The sequence below is a fragment of the Vanellus vanellus genome, assembly GCF_965231255.1.
Source record: "Vanellus vanellus genome assembly, chromosome: 2".
Taxonomy (NCBI): domain Eukaryota; kingdom Metazoa; phylum Chordata; class Aves; order Charadriiformes; family Charadriidae; genus Vanellus; species Vanellus vanellus.
Window position 1 is genome coordinate 91,077,211 of NC_138906.1, and position 16,759 is coordinate 91,093,969.

The following is a 16,759-nucleotide window of genomic DNA, read 5'->3' on the forward strand; positions in this document are numbered from 1 at the left end:
ATTTACACAAGAAATCAACTTGCAACATTAATGCAAGTTGCAATTCAGTATGCATTCTGCCTGAAAGATATTAACATTTAGCTCAAAGCCCATTTGTAAATAAAAATACCAGCTATACATACTACATTAGGCCAAATACTACAGAACATGTTATGAAAGCAGGTAGGGAAGAGGATTTAAATCAGCTGATCAAAAGGTGCTAAAAGAAACTGATCTGCTGAAAGTTTAATTCTAGTTACAAATCTCTTAATATTTCTAGATACTATTAATTTCACATTTACACCAAATAGTTAATGTATCAGGCAGTTCCTAAAATCTAAGATTCAAAGAAGTTTATTTTAGGTTTGATGCCTTTTATAGTCAGTGGAGAGCAAAACTGTTCTAGGGTAACTCAGGACATGAACACACACTCATTTATTCCTTTTCAATACAAAAGAAGCCATGGAAGACTAGTTGCTGGGGTCTAAAACTTATTTTTCTAGATAAGCAACATAGAAGGTAATTAGAGTAACACAAAAACTAAGGGAATAACACCAAAAAAGCTTAGAAACTAACCAGAAAAAAACCTGTGAAAATTAATATTTTATCAAGCATCTGAGTAATACAAAGTAATAAATACTGAAAACATGAGAAAACAATACAAAATTTGGCAAGGAAAAACTATCAAATCAACTGAACATGCTTTAACAGGTTAATTGGGCTGATGAGTAGAAAGAATAAGAAAAACAGGCGTAAAGAGTTGGAGAAATGGTTTTATAAGCAGCAGATAGAGACATGATTTTACTTCCAGATATGTCATAATTATTACATTCACTTGTCCTTCAGTACTACAGAGGGGGAGACAAACAAGCAATCAGCATCATTTGTGGTAACATTCCGGTTAGACATAGGGGAGTGTCTTCCATTTATAGACAATCTTTCCTGTGTTTATCTACCTGAACCACAGTTAAAACATTTCACAGAATCACAGAATTTTCAGAGTTGGAAAGGACCTCTAGAGATCATCTAGTCCAACTCCCCTGCTAAAGCAGGATTGCCCAGAGCACATTACTCAGGACTGCATCCAGGCGGGTCTTGAAAATCTCCAGGGAAGGGGACTCCACAACCTCCCTGGGCAGCCTGTGCCAGTGCTCTGTCACCCTCACTGTAAAGAAGTGTTTCCGTGTATTTGAACGGAACTTCCTGTGTCCTAACTTGTGCACATTGCCCCTCGTCCTGTCACTTGGAACCATTGAAAAGAGCCTGGCTCCATCCTCCTTCAACCCACCCTTCAGATACTTGTACGCCATAATAAGGTCTCCCCTCAGCCTTCTCTTCTCCAGGCTAAAGAGTCCCAGCTCTCTCAGCCTTTCCTCATAAGGCAGATGCTCCAAGCCCTTAATCATCTTAGTTGCCCTTCGCTGGACTCGCTCCAGCAGTTTCCTGTCTCTCTTGAACTGGGGAGCCCAGAACTGGACACAGTATTCCAGTTGTGGCCTCACCAGTGCAGAGTAGAGGGGGAGAATGACCTCCCTCGACCTACTGGCCACACTCTTCCCTATGCAGCCCAGGATTCCATTGGCCTTTTCGGCGACAAGGGCACATTGCTGGGCCATGGATAATTTGCTGTCTACTAGGACCCCCAGATCCTTCTCCTCAGAACTACTTCCCAGCAGGTCCGCCCCTAACCTATACTGGTGCCTAGCATTCTGCCTCCTCAGGTGCAGGACCTTGCACTTGCTTTTGTTGAACCTCCTTAGGTTCTTCTCTGCCCAGCTCTCCAGCCTGTCCAGGTCACGCTGGATGGCAGCACGGCCCTCTGGGGTGTCAGCCACCCCACCCAGTTTGGTATCATCAGCAAACTTGCTGAGGATACACTCTGTCCCCTCATCCAGGTCATTAATGAATATATTAAACAAAATTGGACCAAGTATTGACCCCTGGGGGACACCACTGGTTACAGGCCTCCAACTAGACTCTGTGCCGCTGATCACAACCCTCTGAGTTCTGTCCCACAGCTAACTCTCAATCCACCTCACTGTCACCTCACCTAGCCCATACTTCCTCAGCTTCCTAATGAGGATGTCATGGGAGACAGTGTCAAAAGCCTTGCTAAAGTCAAGGTAGATGACATCCACGACTCTCCCCTCATCCAGCCTACCAGTTATAACATCATAGAAAGCTATCAGATTGGTCAAGCATGATTTACCCTTGGTAAATCCATGTTGACCACTTCCAATAACTGCCTGTTCCTCAACGTGTTTGGAGATGACATCCAGAATGAGTCGCTCCATTACCTTCCCAGGGACAGAGGTGAGACTAACCGGTCTGTAGTTCCCTGGGTCCTCCTTCTTGCCTTTTTTGAAGATTGGAGTGATGTCAGCCTTCCTCCAGTCCTCAGGCACCTCTCCTGTTCTCCATGACCGTTCAAAGACGATGGAGAGTGGTCTAGCAATAACATCCGCTTCTCAGCACTTGCGGATGCATGCCATCAGGGCCCATGGACTTGTGAATGTCCAGCTTGGCCAAGTGGTCTCTGACACGGTCCTCCTCAACTGAGGGAAATCTTCCTCTCTCCAGACCTTCCCCTTTGCCTTCAGAGTATGGGATTCATGAGGGACAGCTTTAGCAGTGAAGACCGACAAGAAGAGTTTAGGTCTGCCTCAGAGGGCCATTTGTTTAGAAAGCTGCTTAAATCCCCTTTTAGCCCTAAGTATCTACAACACCTGAATGCAATCTGAAGTTGCCCACACAATTTAAAGTGGAAAAATTAGAAAACCCACACTATATACTCACTTGTCATTTTTAATATGTTCATAAAGGCGCTTGAACTGGCGGACTTGGAAGGAGAGAATTCCCATCAAAACAACCACCATAAGCAGAAAAGGATAAATCCGTCGCTGAACAAGGTTTTGCATTTCAGCAGTAACTCCTACAAAACAAGACACAACCCTCACATAATGTAACATTGCTGAAGTTACTCACACATTTCAGCTTCTGTACCTGCTTCTATACTTTCTGTTATACTGTAACTTCAGAAGAAGGGCTGTGAAATAAAGAACACATCCATTTATCTCAGAGATCCAGCTGCTGTTCTTCATCTGAAGCATTAAAGCTGAAAGTTTTCCATTAACACAGTGAAAATCCACAGGAAAAAAATTGGGCTTATCAGCTCTTCTTGCTTATTGACTTCTGTATGCCTTGTATCAGAAGAAAGTTGACACTATAGAAGTCTGCATTCAAGTGAGAGGTTGAAGAATAAAACAGGATTTCTTGAACATTTTAACATCAAAACTAACTAGCAACAACAACAACAACTGTTGATGAAAAAGCACATCTACCCTGCTTCTAATAAAATTATTTCCCACAATTACGAGGAGATAGGAAAGTCTGGAAAAAAATAATCTATATTTACAATTTACATTTTAATACTGAATGAAAACCTCAAAACAAAAGTAGTATTTTCACCTGTTCTAAGCTTTCTTTAGAATCTGACAAGTCCAAAGAGATGTCCTCAGCTCAGTATAGCTCTTAAAGAGAGACTAAAATTAAAGGCTGATTGTCCAAAGAAGAAATTAATTAATCATTCCTTTCCCAAACTAGCTAATTACCTACATTTCTGCTGTTAGATATTATGCAGTCCTATACTTTTGATGTATTCTGCACTTGGTTCTTTAAAAAGCCAGTCAGAATAATGCATTGCATTTCTCAAAACCCCCCAAACTGTTAAGGTGACACAGCAATCCTTAAGCATTTACTTTTGCTGGCAGAATAGTATTGGGGTGGGGTTTTGTTTTGTTTTGTTTTTTAAATAACCTAGAGCTTGAAGCTTTATTTCCACAGGTATATTTACATTGCTCTAAACCATCAGAAGATAAACAGGTATTCTGAATGTATACATACCTAATAAAGGTACAACACCAGAAGCTATGATGTATGGTACACAGAGGGAAAGTAAGAGAACAGAGATTACGGGTGCCGCCAGTTTACGGATTATGAAGTGTAAATCAATGTTACGAATCCCATTTGCATATACCTAAGAAGAACATATTAGAAATAGAATGGATCAATCAGGAAAGCCATGCTTTGCACTTACAGTAATAATTACAAGGTTTTACACAATTCTCTTTATGAGAGGAAACAGGCGTTCCCAACTTGAAGAAAGCCACAGTTGAAGAAGCAAAAACTCTGTGCCAATCTATATCATGGGAGTCCCAGGAAATCACTTAAGTAGTGCCCAGGAGAGCAACTTAATCTGGAATAGTGTTCTAATTTGGCTGCAGGAGTGCAAGGGACCAGCTGAAAGATCATTAAATAGAGCTGTGGATGGTGGTTTTGTGGGTGACCTGGGATTGCTTTGCGCTGTGAACTTGCTGAAAGAGGTTCTTGTGTATGCTAATACAGAAAATCTATTAAATTTGGTAACACAGGCAGAAAATAGGATCTTATTTTGTACTTGGCTGGACAGACCGGAGCCTCTGCATGTGGAGTCTGTGCCTGAAGACAGGGCCTCCCAAATTCTTGAGGTGCTAAGGTCCCATCATGACTAAACTAATCATTGGAAAACACCGATTTCAAATGACTACCACATACAGCTAGACAATGGCCTCTGTCCCACAGCCTGGATGTAACCATTTCTAAGGATGGTTCAGGAGAGCGTGTGTATAACAAACAGGCCTGGGAGAGCATTCCAAATGGAAGGAAGAGCTGTGGTATGCATCAAAAGGTACTCACAGAACTAAGACTATGTTTCTCCAGTGTGACACCTAAAATGATGAGTAAATGGTTTAATAACTGGGACTACACGCTAGACTTGAGAGGCGCCTTTTGTACAATACACACACCATAGCCATTACGTGTAGTGCAGGGCTGAAAAGTTACTTTCTGACAAACAACTGAGATACTTCATTGAGATGACACGCGTAGAACTTAATGGTTATAATCAAGAAAAAAATACTTCTGCCAATGAAAGCAACAGGTCATGTGACTCAACTGCTTAACAACCAAAGGAGAATGGAAATGGTGTCTTTCATATGCACTCCTCTATAAATGAGGGAATCCCTACAGCTCTGGAGAAGGCCGAAATTCTCTGTTCTTGAGTGGTGGACATAAATGAAGTCCAATATTTGGACACGTGAATTAATCTGAAGAAATAATGATGTTTCTCACTTTAATACAAACCTGATAAAATTGCATATACATATGTGCAGCATTTTCTTAATTTCAAATTTCTGAGGTTTATTTTTGTTTTATTGTTAAGTGTACCTCAATGGATTAGGCTCTACAATTTAAAAAGATTCTACAAGATTAGTTGAATTCAAATTACTCAAATTACACTATTACTACAACAGTAACTCTGTTTTCTGACTCACATGTTCAAAAAACATTCAAAATTTATCATACAGATAATTCACATGTACAATTTTTTCCTACCTGTTCAATAACAGTTTTCAGCCACCACTGGGGACCCATCAGTGTTATGGCAGCAATTATTTTGGCGTGCAGAACTCCAAGAGCCCAGTCCTAATTTTGTAAAAATGGACTGTTAACATATTTTTAACAAACAAAAGCTTTTAGAGCAACTTGTTACTATTACTTATAAGCGAAAAGATAATTACTTTTCTATTTACACAGGACATTGTTTACGAGAGGTGACATCTTCTGCAAACTCCTAAGAAAAATAGAATGCTCTCAAGCTTAACTGACATCTGTAAAATACTCAGCTCCATGGAACCAGGAAAATCAACTACTACTATTAAACCAAAGGCAAATACAAAATAAAAGCATTACGCTTACTTAAAGCAACAGAGTAATATCCTGGTACGAGCTAATTAACACTGCTAACATTTACCTAGAAATAAGTTACATTGATTCCCTTAAAAAAAAAAAAAAAAAATAGAAAGAAGATATAAAGATGCTCACGCAAGTCAGGAAACAAGGTGGGCGCTTTTTTGTCTTTTAAATTTTAAATTGTTCACAAAACCCTAACTGACGTGAGAAAAGCTAAACAAAATAAGGCAATGCTCTTCACAGAAGAACATTGTAATATTCAGAGGAAAATTTATGCTTTATTATATACTGCAATTATTACGGCATGGAATTAAAAGAACACAATATAACTACAGGCTTTTAGTAAACACAGCACATCATGAGTCAATACTTTCTGAATTACAGATATTTGTAAGAGGCTCTTCAATAAAAACCACCAAAACCAGAATACAAATCATAGGCTGACAAGGCAGAATAAACAGCTACAGAACTGGTAAGACTTGAGACATCATAGGTTAATTAACTTAATTAACTGATGGGGAAATATATTTTCTTTAACCAAATATTTAAAAAGACAGCCTTTGCTAACATATATTACCCCAGATACGTTAAAAAAATTTAAAAACTTATTACTAAAGAAGTCAGTGTTAAAAATTGCTTCATGTTTGCTCAGGCATGTAACATTTGTACAGCTCTATTCTCTTTTGTGAAAAATATAAATTATTCTCAATTTCAATACCTCCTTTTTAATTTAGAACAAATCGCAAATCCCTCTAATCCAATATTTTGTGGAAACTCTGCCACATGAAAACCAAATATTTCAGTATATTTAATTGCAAACTTTCAAAGAACTAACATGCAAAAGTTAAGAATTTTCAGAATCTCAAGCATTACAAATTCTTTCCAAAACTGTTTGGAAACCATGATCAACTACTGCTGCAATCACATCTGACTTACTTGTCATTTACTTAAACAGACATCTCCAAAGTATACTTGTACTATAAAATAATGGAATATTTAAATTAGCTGTCAAATTCTTCTTTGTATTATGGCTTTCAAACATTTGGATACTGAAAGAAAAGCTTGTTTGTGGACAGTTTAGAAAAATCACTATCCCTGAACACTTTGTTATTTAGTAATATGCATTCTAGATCTTTTGAGTTATGGTTCCCTCAGTTAGGGTTTCTTTGAGTTACAAATTCTTTCATAACTTAGCCTAGGTGATGCAAGCATTTGTCGCTCAGTCCCCTGTACCTTCATTTCTTCCACCAACTTGCAGGAAAAAGTTTGCACTCCCTTAACCTATGAGACTTGGCTGAAGAAAAACAAAACACTACTACTGCAAAATCTTGTATTAACGATTTGAGATCTCAACCTAAAACCAAAATAATTCTAAAGCATATCAAAATTTCATGTATAGGGTGTATCATCACTGAATTAAAAACTTGTATGGGGAAAAAGATCAGCTGAACCTCTTGCTCCATAACTGTAGGCAGAAAGCTTTCCAGAAAGGTCAGGCAGAATATGTATGTCCGTGCATATGTACCTACAGCTATACCAACTTTTGTACATAACTTTACAATTGTGCTACTGAAAAAAGCATCTATCTGATCACTGAAATGCAAAGATCCTCTGATGTCATCCCACAAAGTTCAACTTTTCATACTCAAAATTCCTAAGCATACCCTTTTGGTTTAAATAATCCTCACATTCAGACTGGGTGTCTTTTCTCTGTCATATAGAAACAAGGGAAATGTTCTGAAGCACCGTATCAACAGGAAACAAGAACTCCCATACCTTTTACTTCTAAGTAAAGAAATGTATCAATAGCAGAAGAATGCGAGCAACTGACCTGCCAAGGATAGAAGAGAGGTGTTTGATCCAAAGGAACTCTCAAAGGGGCAACGATGACCAGTTCAAACAGAAGACCAAGCAAAAGTGGAACCACACCAGCTAGCAGTATAGCCACTATTAATGTCTTCATTATCTAAAAAACCCAAGACATCTATTCAATATGTTTATCAGGGGATTTCTTTTTGTTTAAACTTAAAAATGCAACTTAAACTACACAAACAGATGAAGCTGGAGAAAAGAAAAAAAAAAGAAACTACAGACCTTCAATTCACATATATAGACCCCCTAGAAATAATTTTAATTACATACATAGTTTTGCAATGCAAGTTTTCAAGATTGGGTCCTATTCCAGAAAAAGGCATGACTGTGCCTAGTGGTGTCTATGTAATTTTAAGCCATAAAATCACCGTTTACTCAGTAGGAAATACTATCCAATGGCACTTCATTACAATCAGCATTCATGTATATTGGAAAATTAGAGAAGAATCTTTCCAAAACTGCTGATTTTTGTCCAGCGAAAACCAAACCTTAAAAATTCACTCATTATGGAATATTTCTGACTTAAAAATGAAAGACTTCATGCTTAAATGTTTCTCTATTGCAGAATTCTTTTCATTTACATGCATCATCCAAAAATCAGACACAAAACTACTCTGACATAATTAAAATGACCAGGAGAAGGGACAAATGACAAGTAGAGCATTACATTTTTAGCTCTGAATTTTCTTAAAACAAATTTAAGATTTCCTAAATGATGGATGAGATATTTGAGAAACATGGTAGTACATGAAATACACACTTTACAACGCTCTTCTGTCTGTAATAATCCAACAAGCACACAAGCATGTCCATCACAAGATACCATTTATGCTAGGAATGCTTAAAATTACTATACTTAGGCATGAATCTATGATGAAAATCCTCAAAACAAAAACCAAGATAAAAAGATGGGATATAAATTTGTTGCCATGATGAGAATCTGAACTCCTGGTAATAAAAAAGGATATTTTATCCAAAAATATTAATTCGAACACCACAAAGATCTGGCAAATCACGAGATCTTTCTGAAAATATGCATCAAGCTACTTTGTAGAAACATGTTCATCATCATCTATCAGCTTTACTAGGTTTTTTTTTGTTTGTTTGTTTGGTTGGTTTTTTTTATTTAATAATGTCAAGTTGCTGAGTTAAGCTTCCAGGTGTATGAGAAAATGTAAATGTATTTGAGGACACATCACATTGGATAACATAATGCAACATACTTTTAAAGGAAAACAGAAAAACATACACATGTATATATAAACATATATGCACAAACTTATTTACACTGATTGCTTAACGTTGCGCTAAATGGTTTCCAAAAACAGTTACTTTGTGCCATGGGAATGTAAGCTGCAAAAGCTTCAAAAAGGTCTGAAAAGGAAAAATGTAGTATACATTGCAGAGTAAAACCTGCAAGCAAAAATTAAACAAGTTTGGTTAGCTACTTTTTTGATAATTCAGTAAAATTTTTTCTGAAGACTCACCATGAGAGACCATTCTTTGACCTTCTGAAAAATGACTCTACGACCCTGTGGCATCCAGGCAACCAGCACTGTCACTGCTCGGATACTTAGCCAACAGACATAAAGACCACAAGCAGCCGTGTACAGTTCATGGATTTTGGCAGTCCCCGTCCAAAATGACATCAACCATCGGCCAGCAAATACTGAAAACACAAACACTGTTAAATAGAGTAATGCTTTTTGATGTATTAAGGAAGGATGCCTATTAAAAAAATACCTATCAAATTTATTGTTAAATATCAATGCACAAATAGTATTATACATAAAACAGTATTTTGATACTATACCCATAAAGCATGAATGTGTGAAGCACTACGTAGACAGATGATGCCAAATACATATGTAGATTTTTTTTTTTCCTGAAATTTCATTAAACCAGCAATACGTAAACCTTCAGAATTGCAAAGGCAATAATGAATTAGTGCATAAGCTTGAACTTAAATCTTATGAGCTATGTTTGGGTTATTTCACTGCCTCATATAATTTTTTAAGACTTACTCGGGGGGCTTCTGAAACTCTCTGATGTAAATGGGAGACTTATTTGTCACATTTCATTCTTTAATAGTGTTTCTATTCACTGGTATTATAGTGGAATTATTATATGTACTACTATTAAAACCATGACAGAATTCATAACTCTGATCTCAACACATTATTGACTTTAGGATCATTAATACAAGAAGGTAAAAATGACATGGTACTAAGGTAGCCAGGTTATAAAATTCAAATGAGTTTAAATGTCTTAATTTGTTCCAAATTATTTAAAAAACATACAAAGTGTTTTTGATTTGGTTAAAGTACTTATTCATACGTATTTGGGAAGTGGCACGTATATCACTTTAAAGCCTCCTAGTGATCTGTCATGATGACACCTTCAGAATAATTAATTAAAGAAGATACTGTAGAAGACCTCATAACAACCTATATATTTTCCTTCTCTAAGTGGTAAAGCAGGTGCAAGTGTACCAATTCTTTTTTTCTCTCATTACTACTACAGAGAGTGTCTCAGCACTTGAAGCCCTGCCCTTAAAAGAATATTGTTCTACAACAAAACAAAAAAAATATGGAAGTCATTTAAATACAGGTATTATCTCTGTCATTTAGATTTTAGCCCATGACAATTTGATGATGTACCATTAAAAATGAGATGTAGTTTCCCATGTTTTCTCCTTTAAACAATGGTTTCAAAACATCTGCCATTGTTGAGCATGGCAACATGCTGAGTTGCTTTTAATCACAGTTTTACAATAGTAGACTTACCTGGTAAAGTAAGGCAGATAAGACTAGCAATCAGTAATGTTATGCACATGAAAACAATCAAGAGAAATATCTGAAAGAGGAGAAAGAGAAACAGTTTGTGAGAAAATTACTTAACCAAAGCCAAAAAACATACAAAAAGATGCATCACCCTAGAAAGGATGGTTCAAACACCAACTGATGTTTCACTGTATAAATAAATCAGCAATAAGAAACCTATCCACAGTACACAACACTCTAGGTGTGCTGCACGTATTTCTTTTATGAGTTCGCATCAGTTGTCACAACAGTAAAAATTAACATATGAATCCAGAATGACTGAAGTTCTTTGTTATGTTACTTTAAAAAAAATAACCTATTTCTGCACTGACCAGGACAACAATTCTCAATCAACCCTGAAAGGTTTCCAGCTCTGTATGCCAGATAAGCAAGACAATGTTTTATATTAAGGAAAACCTTGCTGAGAAAGTTTTTCCAGATGCTCTTGGGTTTATGTGACCAGCAGCTCACAGCAAAGCTGGTGGCTCCTTAGTCAGGTTTCTATCTTATCAGAGAATTCTCATGTATTTGACTTCTTTAAATATTTGAATGTCTCAAGCAGCATGTGCTATGAAGTTCTGCTTCACTAATCAAAGTCACACAACAAGCAAGCTTACTATGGGAAAACTAACACTTTATGATAACAGACTACTGAGAGAAAGTTAAACCTGTAACACCCATTTTGCCTGATGAAACTTTTGGTGACAATATAGATCGTCTCATCTTCAATACTGCTTAAAAGAAGAAAAAACTTGTGATTTTGTAGACATTAGCCTGCGTGAAGACGGATGATTCCAGAATACCCAATTACTTGCAAGGTGATAGCCACGTACCCTTTTTCACACAGAATACTCTTTAGGGTTAGGGATCCCAAATGACAAAAAGAAGAAAAAGAGTAGCTGACAACTGGACTGCAGGCAAAAAAACTTCTCAATGGTGAGGAACACATGGTGCGATTTGCTTGGACTAATACTGTCTAAATAGTTACTTAGCGAATGCTGGGGAAAAGTCAGTCCAAGTGGGAATAAACAATGCATGAAGGACTAAAAGTGATATGAAGCTTTTAAACGCCGTACAGGGCTGCTTCTTGGATCAGCAAGCACAAGAATGTACACGCGGAAGAGCAACTCTTGACTTGGACATAAAAAATTGACAGGCAGCTAGTCACTTGTATCACAGAAGCAGCACTGACAGTGATGGCAATATATTCAGACTCAAAGATGTTGTGAGGACAGCCCTTCTCTCTCCAAAAATCCACCACAATAATATGATTTCAAGAAAGCAAACTAGCTAAAATGAGGACACTTATTAAAAGAATATAGAAAATAGTAGTCAAAAGGAAAAATGCTCAGAGGAGATATGTTTAGATATACTGAAGCGAAGGTTTGGCACAAACTGACACTACTAATCATAAGACTTAAAAAAGTCTCCCCAAAGTTGTCACAGTAAACAGTAAACTAAAAATGGCTCCCAGAAGGTATTTCCAGAAGTTGAAAATAAATCCACAGGGGAAAAAAAAAAAAAAAAAAAACAACCCAGAAAATGGATGAACTCTGGTAAGTGAGATTCAAAACTACAGTAGGACAACCCACAAGGGATTTTAGAAATACCAGACCTGATAATTTTTTTTTTTTTTTATAGATAGGTTTGGGGTTTTTTTAAAAGGATCAACAATAAAGTAATAAAATCTAAAAATCCTCAGAAGAAAGCTTGCCAGGGAGTTTGCAGACTGCTGACAACTATGGGTTATGAAAGAAAGGCTAAAGAAAGGCAAGGCAGTAGCAGGAAAATTCAACACATGAGCATTTGTTCTCAAGAAGGTCTGGGAGGTCCCTGCAAAAGAACCTTTGTTTAAAAAAGGAATGAGTTAGAGTTATCTAGGTTGCCTGATAAACTGATGATAGACTTCTATGTAGAATAATTTTAAAAAAAGCTGATCTTTTTATTTTGTTTGAGAATAATGGTATGTATCTCATTAAATTAACATAAAAAAATCAAAACCATAGTTTTACATGCTTATTTGTAACTGAAATAACGTGAAGAATCAGTTCTTATCGCGTGGTCAATCCATATGGACACGAGTGAGTTCTATTGAAAAACATTCATACACAATAAAAACTGAATATAAACCACCTTCTTCTAGGTCCTTACAACGTAGTTAAAATGAAAAAAATTAATGAAAGCCTAGAAAAGATCAGATGTTTACACTGTTTTTGTTCTTCTTAAATGCTTAAAATCCCAATTGAGAAAGTAATTAAAATACGGTGTTCCATAGTGGAAGTCTGTTCAGGAGACATTTTCCATAAGATGGAATCATAGAATGGTTTAGGTTGGAAAGGGCCTTGAAGATCATCGAGTTCCAACCCCCCTGCCATAGGCAGGGACACCTCCCACTAGACCAGGTTGCCCAAGGCCACATCCAGCCTGGCCTTGAACACCTCCAGGGATGTGGCCTCAACAACCTCTCTGGGCAACCTGTTCCAGTGCCTTACCACCCTCAAAGGGAAAAACTTCTTCCTAATGTTCAGTCTGAACCTGCCCTCTTCCAGTTTAAAGCCATTCCCCCTCGTCCTATCACTACATGCTCTAGTAAGAAGTCCTTCCCCAGCTCTCCTGTAGGCCCCCTTTAGGTACTGGAAGGCCACAATAAGATCTCCCAGGAGTCTTCTCCAGGCTGAACAGCCCCAACTCTTTCAGCCTCTCCTCATAGGAGAAGTGCTCCAGCCCTCGGATCATCCTCGTGGCTCTCCTCTGGGCACACTCCAGCAGGTCCATGTCCTTCTTATGTTGGGGACTCCAGAGCTGGACGCAGTACTCCAGGTGGGGTCTCATAAGAGTGGAGTAGAGGGGCAGAGTCACCTCCTTTGACCTGCTGGCCACACTTCTTTTGATGCAGCCCAGGATACGGTTGGCCTTCTAGGCTGTGATCACACATTGCTGGCTTATGTTGAGCTTCTCGTCAATCAGCACCCCCAGGTCCTTCTCCTCAGGGCTGCTCTCCAGCCATTCCCCACTGAGCCTGTATTTGTGCTTGGGATTGCCCCGACCCAGATGTAGGACCTTGCACTTGGCCTTGTTGATGAAGTAGAATCATGGTCAATATACCAAAAATCACAACGAAAGCACCTGTAGTGATCCTGACTGATTCATTATGTAAATACTTCAAACAAGTGGAACCAGGGACATAGAATCATATCAGTGAGCTACCATGTGTTTGAGATTGCGCAAGTGTTTTTTATATCTCTTGATGAAAACAATGTGAAGAAATTCACTTAAATCAGATTCTTTTATTTCTACATTCTGTAGAAGTCTCCAAAGAACAACTTAAAATGTCTAGATGAAGGTAAGCAGACCAGAAAAAGTCTTTAACAGCTGAATATGAAACTCAGTTATCACCAGTTCAATGTCAGCACTCCAAATTACTGAAAGCTTATACCAGACTATTTCAGCACACGTCCTTATCCAGAGGCATCCACAAAAATAAAATAACCCATGCAAATGTAGTTCTAGAAAGGACTTAATGAGTCCCTAGGTTAACACACCCCTTCCTTGAAAGCAGCATGGCCACATTACAGTTGTTACATATTGCCAGGTCACTGTAAGTGAGAATACACTTTAATAACCTCCTTAGCCACCAAACAGGGAACTAATTTCGATTAACCTGTCTGTCATCCCAGAAACTTCATATGCACTTGACTCACTCCAAGTGAAAATGTCACAAGTATCATATTTTCTTCAAAAGTAACACTATAAAGTTGTATCTCAACTTTCAAATGTGTCTAACTAATGCCTTTTGCATATTACCTCAGTTTTTAGCTGGACCAGTTTCCTGTTCCAGCTCATCACGTATATATTCTAGCACAGGCATTCATGCCAAGAAGGGAAGAAAGGGGCAATTACCACGGAAAGAAGACTGGCACCAGTCCCTTCATCAGTAAGTGTGGATTTATGCTAGATTAAATTGGTCTCAGTCAGAGCATGCTTTGACTTCCTGTTACAACCAAACTGAGGTAGCAGCAGCTGTTGTGAGAGGTAAATTCATTCTGCTTCCCTAGCCTTTTCATCCCTGAGCTACTTCCTCACACTGTTTCCTCTACAATAGTGTTGTAGCTCATGCATTCCTGCAGAGAGCCGTTTTAGAGGGCAAAAACAGCAGTGGAGGAATTACCTCCCGGCCCCCCAAAAGCCTCAACTTCAAAAACCCAGAAGCTCAACAGTTGTGAAATCCTAGAATACTTTCAAATTTGCCTTCAATTCTACAAGGTTGAGATTTATAGGGGAAAATAAAGCACTTTATTTTGTACTTTGTTATAAGAATTCTGGTAGATTCAGCATTTTAAGGAAACTTCAAAAGCAATACTTCACTGTTCTAACTTTAGCCATTACTCCCATTCTTGAGCTATACCTGAAACCACTGTAAATGAGCTGTGTGTTTAAGTCTATATTTGATTAACTCAGAGTTCTGGTAACAACAAAACAATTTATCTAGTTTGACCCATATATTATTCTAGAAAGTTAAGTATTTGCCAACAATATTTCCTTTCTAATTGTAGGGGTTTAGAACTTTCAAGCATCATAACACCTTTCTACATTTAATACAGATGCAACAGAAGTTCTCCATTTAATTTCTTAATAAAGCAAAAAAAGTTTAAAATACACTTCATTTACAAGACTGCAGTGTGCCCTCTTGAAAGCCATGCCTTTTTAGAGACACTCCTAAACTACCTGTTTGCTGGGAGATTATTAAATTTCTAATTGTAAGGAAAATAAGATGTAAACTAACAGATAATACACAACATGTGTGGGAACTATAAATAAAACAGTAATTGAAGGTCATAAGTTACAGGCTGAAAAAAGCTATATGTGAGACCACAGGAGGGTCACAAAGGCTGGAACACCTCCGAGGCAAGCTGAGGGAGTTGGGGTTGTTCAGCCTGGAGAAGAGAAGGCTCCGGGGAGACCTTATAGAGGCCTTACAGTACCTAAAGGGGCCTACAGGAAGGATGGGGAGGGACTCTTTATCAGGGAGTGTAGCGATAGGACGAGGCATAACAGTTCTGCAACTGAAAGAGGGTAGATTTAGATTAGGTATTAGGAAGAACTTCTTTACTGTGAGGTTGGTGAGACACTGGAACAGGTTGTTCAGAGAAGCTGTGGATGCCCCATCCCTGGAAATGATCAAGGCAAGGTAGAATGGGGCTTTGAGCAACCTGGTTTAGTGGAAGGTGTCCCTGCCCATGGCAGGGGGGTTGCAACTAGATGATCTTCAAGGCCCCTTCCAACTCTAACCATTCTATGATAACTGTAAGTGTACTTTTTAGAAAGATGCAAACTGTACAAACCACAAAACAGCATGACCCACCACTTGACTTCAGGTAACACATGGGCAAAAATCTTTCTTACAAAAGACATACCCATTTTTCAAATGCCTTTCCCTTTTCTCTTAATGCATTAGATAAACCTACCCTGAGCGGGAATTTTAAAGGCCTACGATAAGGCTGGAAACCCACAGGTCCTCCTTGTTGAAGTATGGCTTGATGGGCTGCATGAAGACCTTCTCCCACAACTGGAATGGCATTATTATTGCGAGCATGCTGGTTGTTAGGCTGCTGGTTTGCATTATTTTCATTCTCTTCCTGGTCACCAAGTAGGTAAGAATGGAGATCCCTGTAACGATCAAAATTTCAGTTTTGTTCTGTTGGATATGAATGAGAATCTTACAACTTGTACCCATTCTGAGTAGTCCTATCTTTCTGTATGAAACATACAGGAGTACAGGCAGAATCTTGATAAAATAAAATAAACCATTTCCTAATAATGTATTCAATTGCATTCTAAAAACAGAATTTAAAAGAAAAAATGCTAGTGCAGATGGAGATTAGAACAGCGGGAATACAGCCACCAATAAAGATCACTTTGCTGTTTGCTTTAAAAACAACAGCTAGTGTTAAAGTTGTTGTGCATATAAAAGGAAAATTGCATCGATATTTCAGTTTATATAAGCAGGCAGCTCAACTGACAGCTTTTATTTTACTGTTACTAAGCTCTACTGGGAAACAATTGCCTTCAAACCTAAACAGTACAGGGACAGTACTGTATTGCTATAGACAGGTTTGCAAAAGTACAGTCCGGCTGAGTCTTTCAAGAAGATCCTAAATTGCTCAAAACCAATTTTCTAAGAACATCAATCCTAGAAAGAGAGTTCATCTACTTTAAAAAGTATCCTGTTGATATTTCCTGCATACATCATTAGCAAATAGATATTTGAGTCTGATTAAAAAAATACCCAAACCCAG

At 38.0% G+C, this 16,759-nt stretch overlaps 1 protein-coding gene across 1 annotated transcript in view; it reads right to left on the minus strand.

Moving 5' to 3' along the window:
* MARCHF6 (membrane associated ring-CH-type finger 6) overlaps positions 1–16,759 on the minus strand; it is a gene marked incomplete at its 5' end in the record, with an annotated part of 55,403 nt that overhangs the window by 3,429 nt on the left and 35,215 nt on the right. Inside the window, 7 exons of the mRNA XM_082499199.1 lie at positions 2,776–2,911; positions 3,883–4,015; positions 5,413–5,502; positions 7,601–7,735; positions 9,129–9,310; positions 10,428–10,497; positions 15,929–16,130. Of these exons, the coding sequence (XP_082355325.1) occupies positions 2,776–2,911; positions 3,883–4,015; positions 5,413–5,502; positions 7,601–7,735; positions 9,129–9,310; positions 10,428–10,497; positions 15,929–16,130 (948 nt within the window). The remainder of the gene's footprint in view (positions 1–2,775; positions 2,912–3,882; positions 4,016–5,412; positions 5,503–7,600; positions 7,736–9,128; positions 9,311–10,427; positions 10,498–15,928; positions 16,131–16,759) is intronic.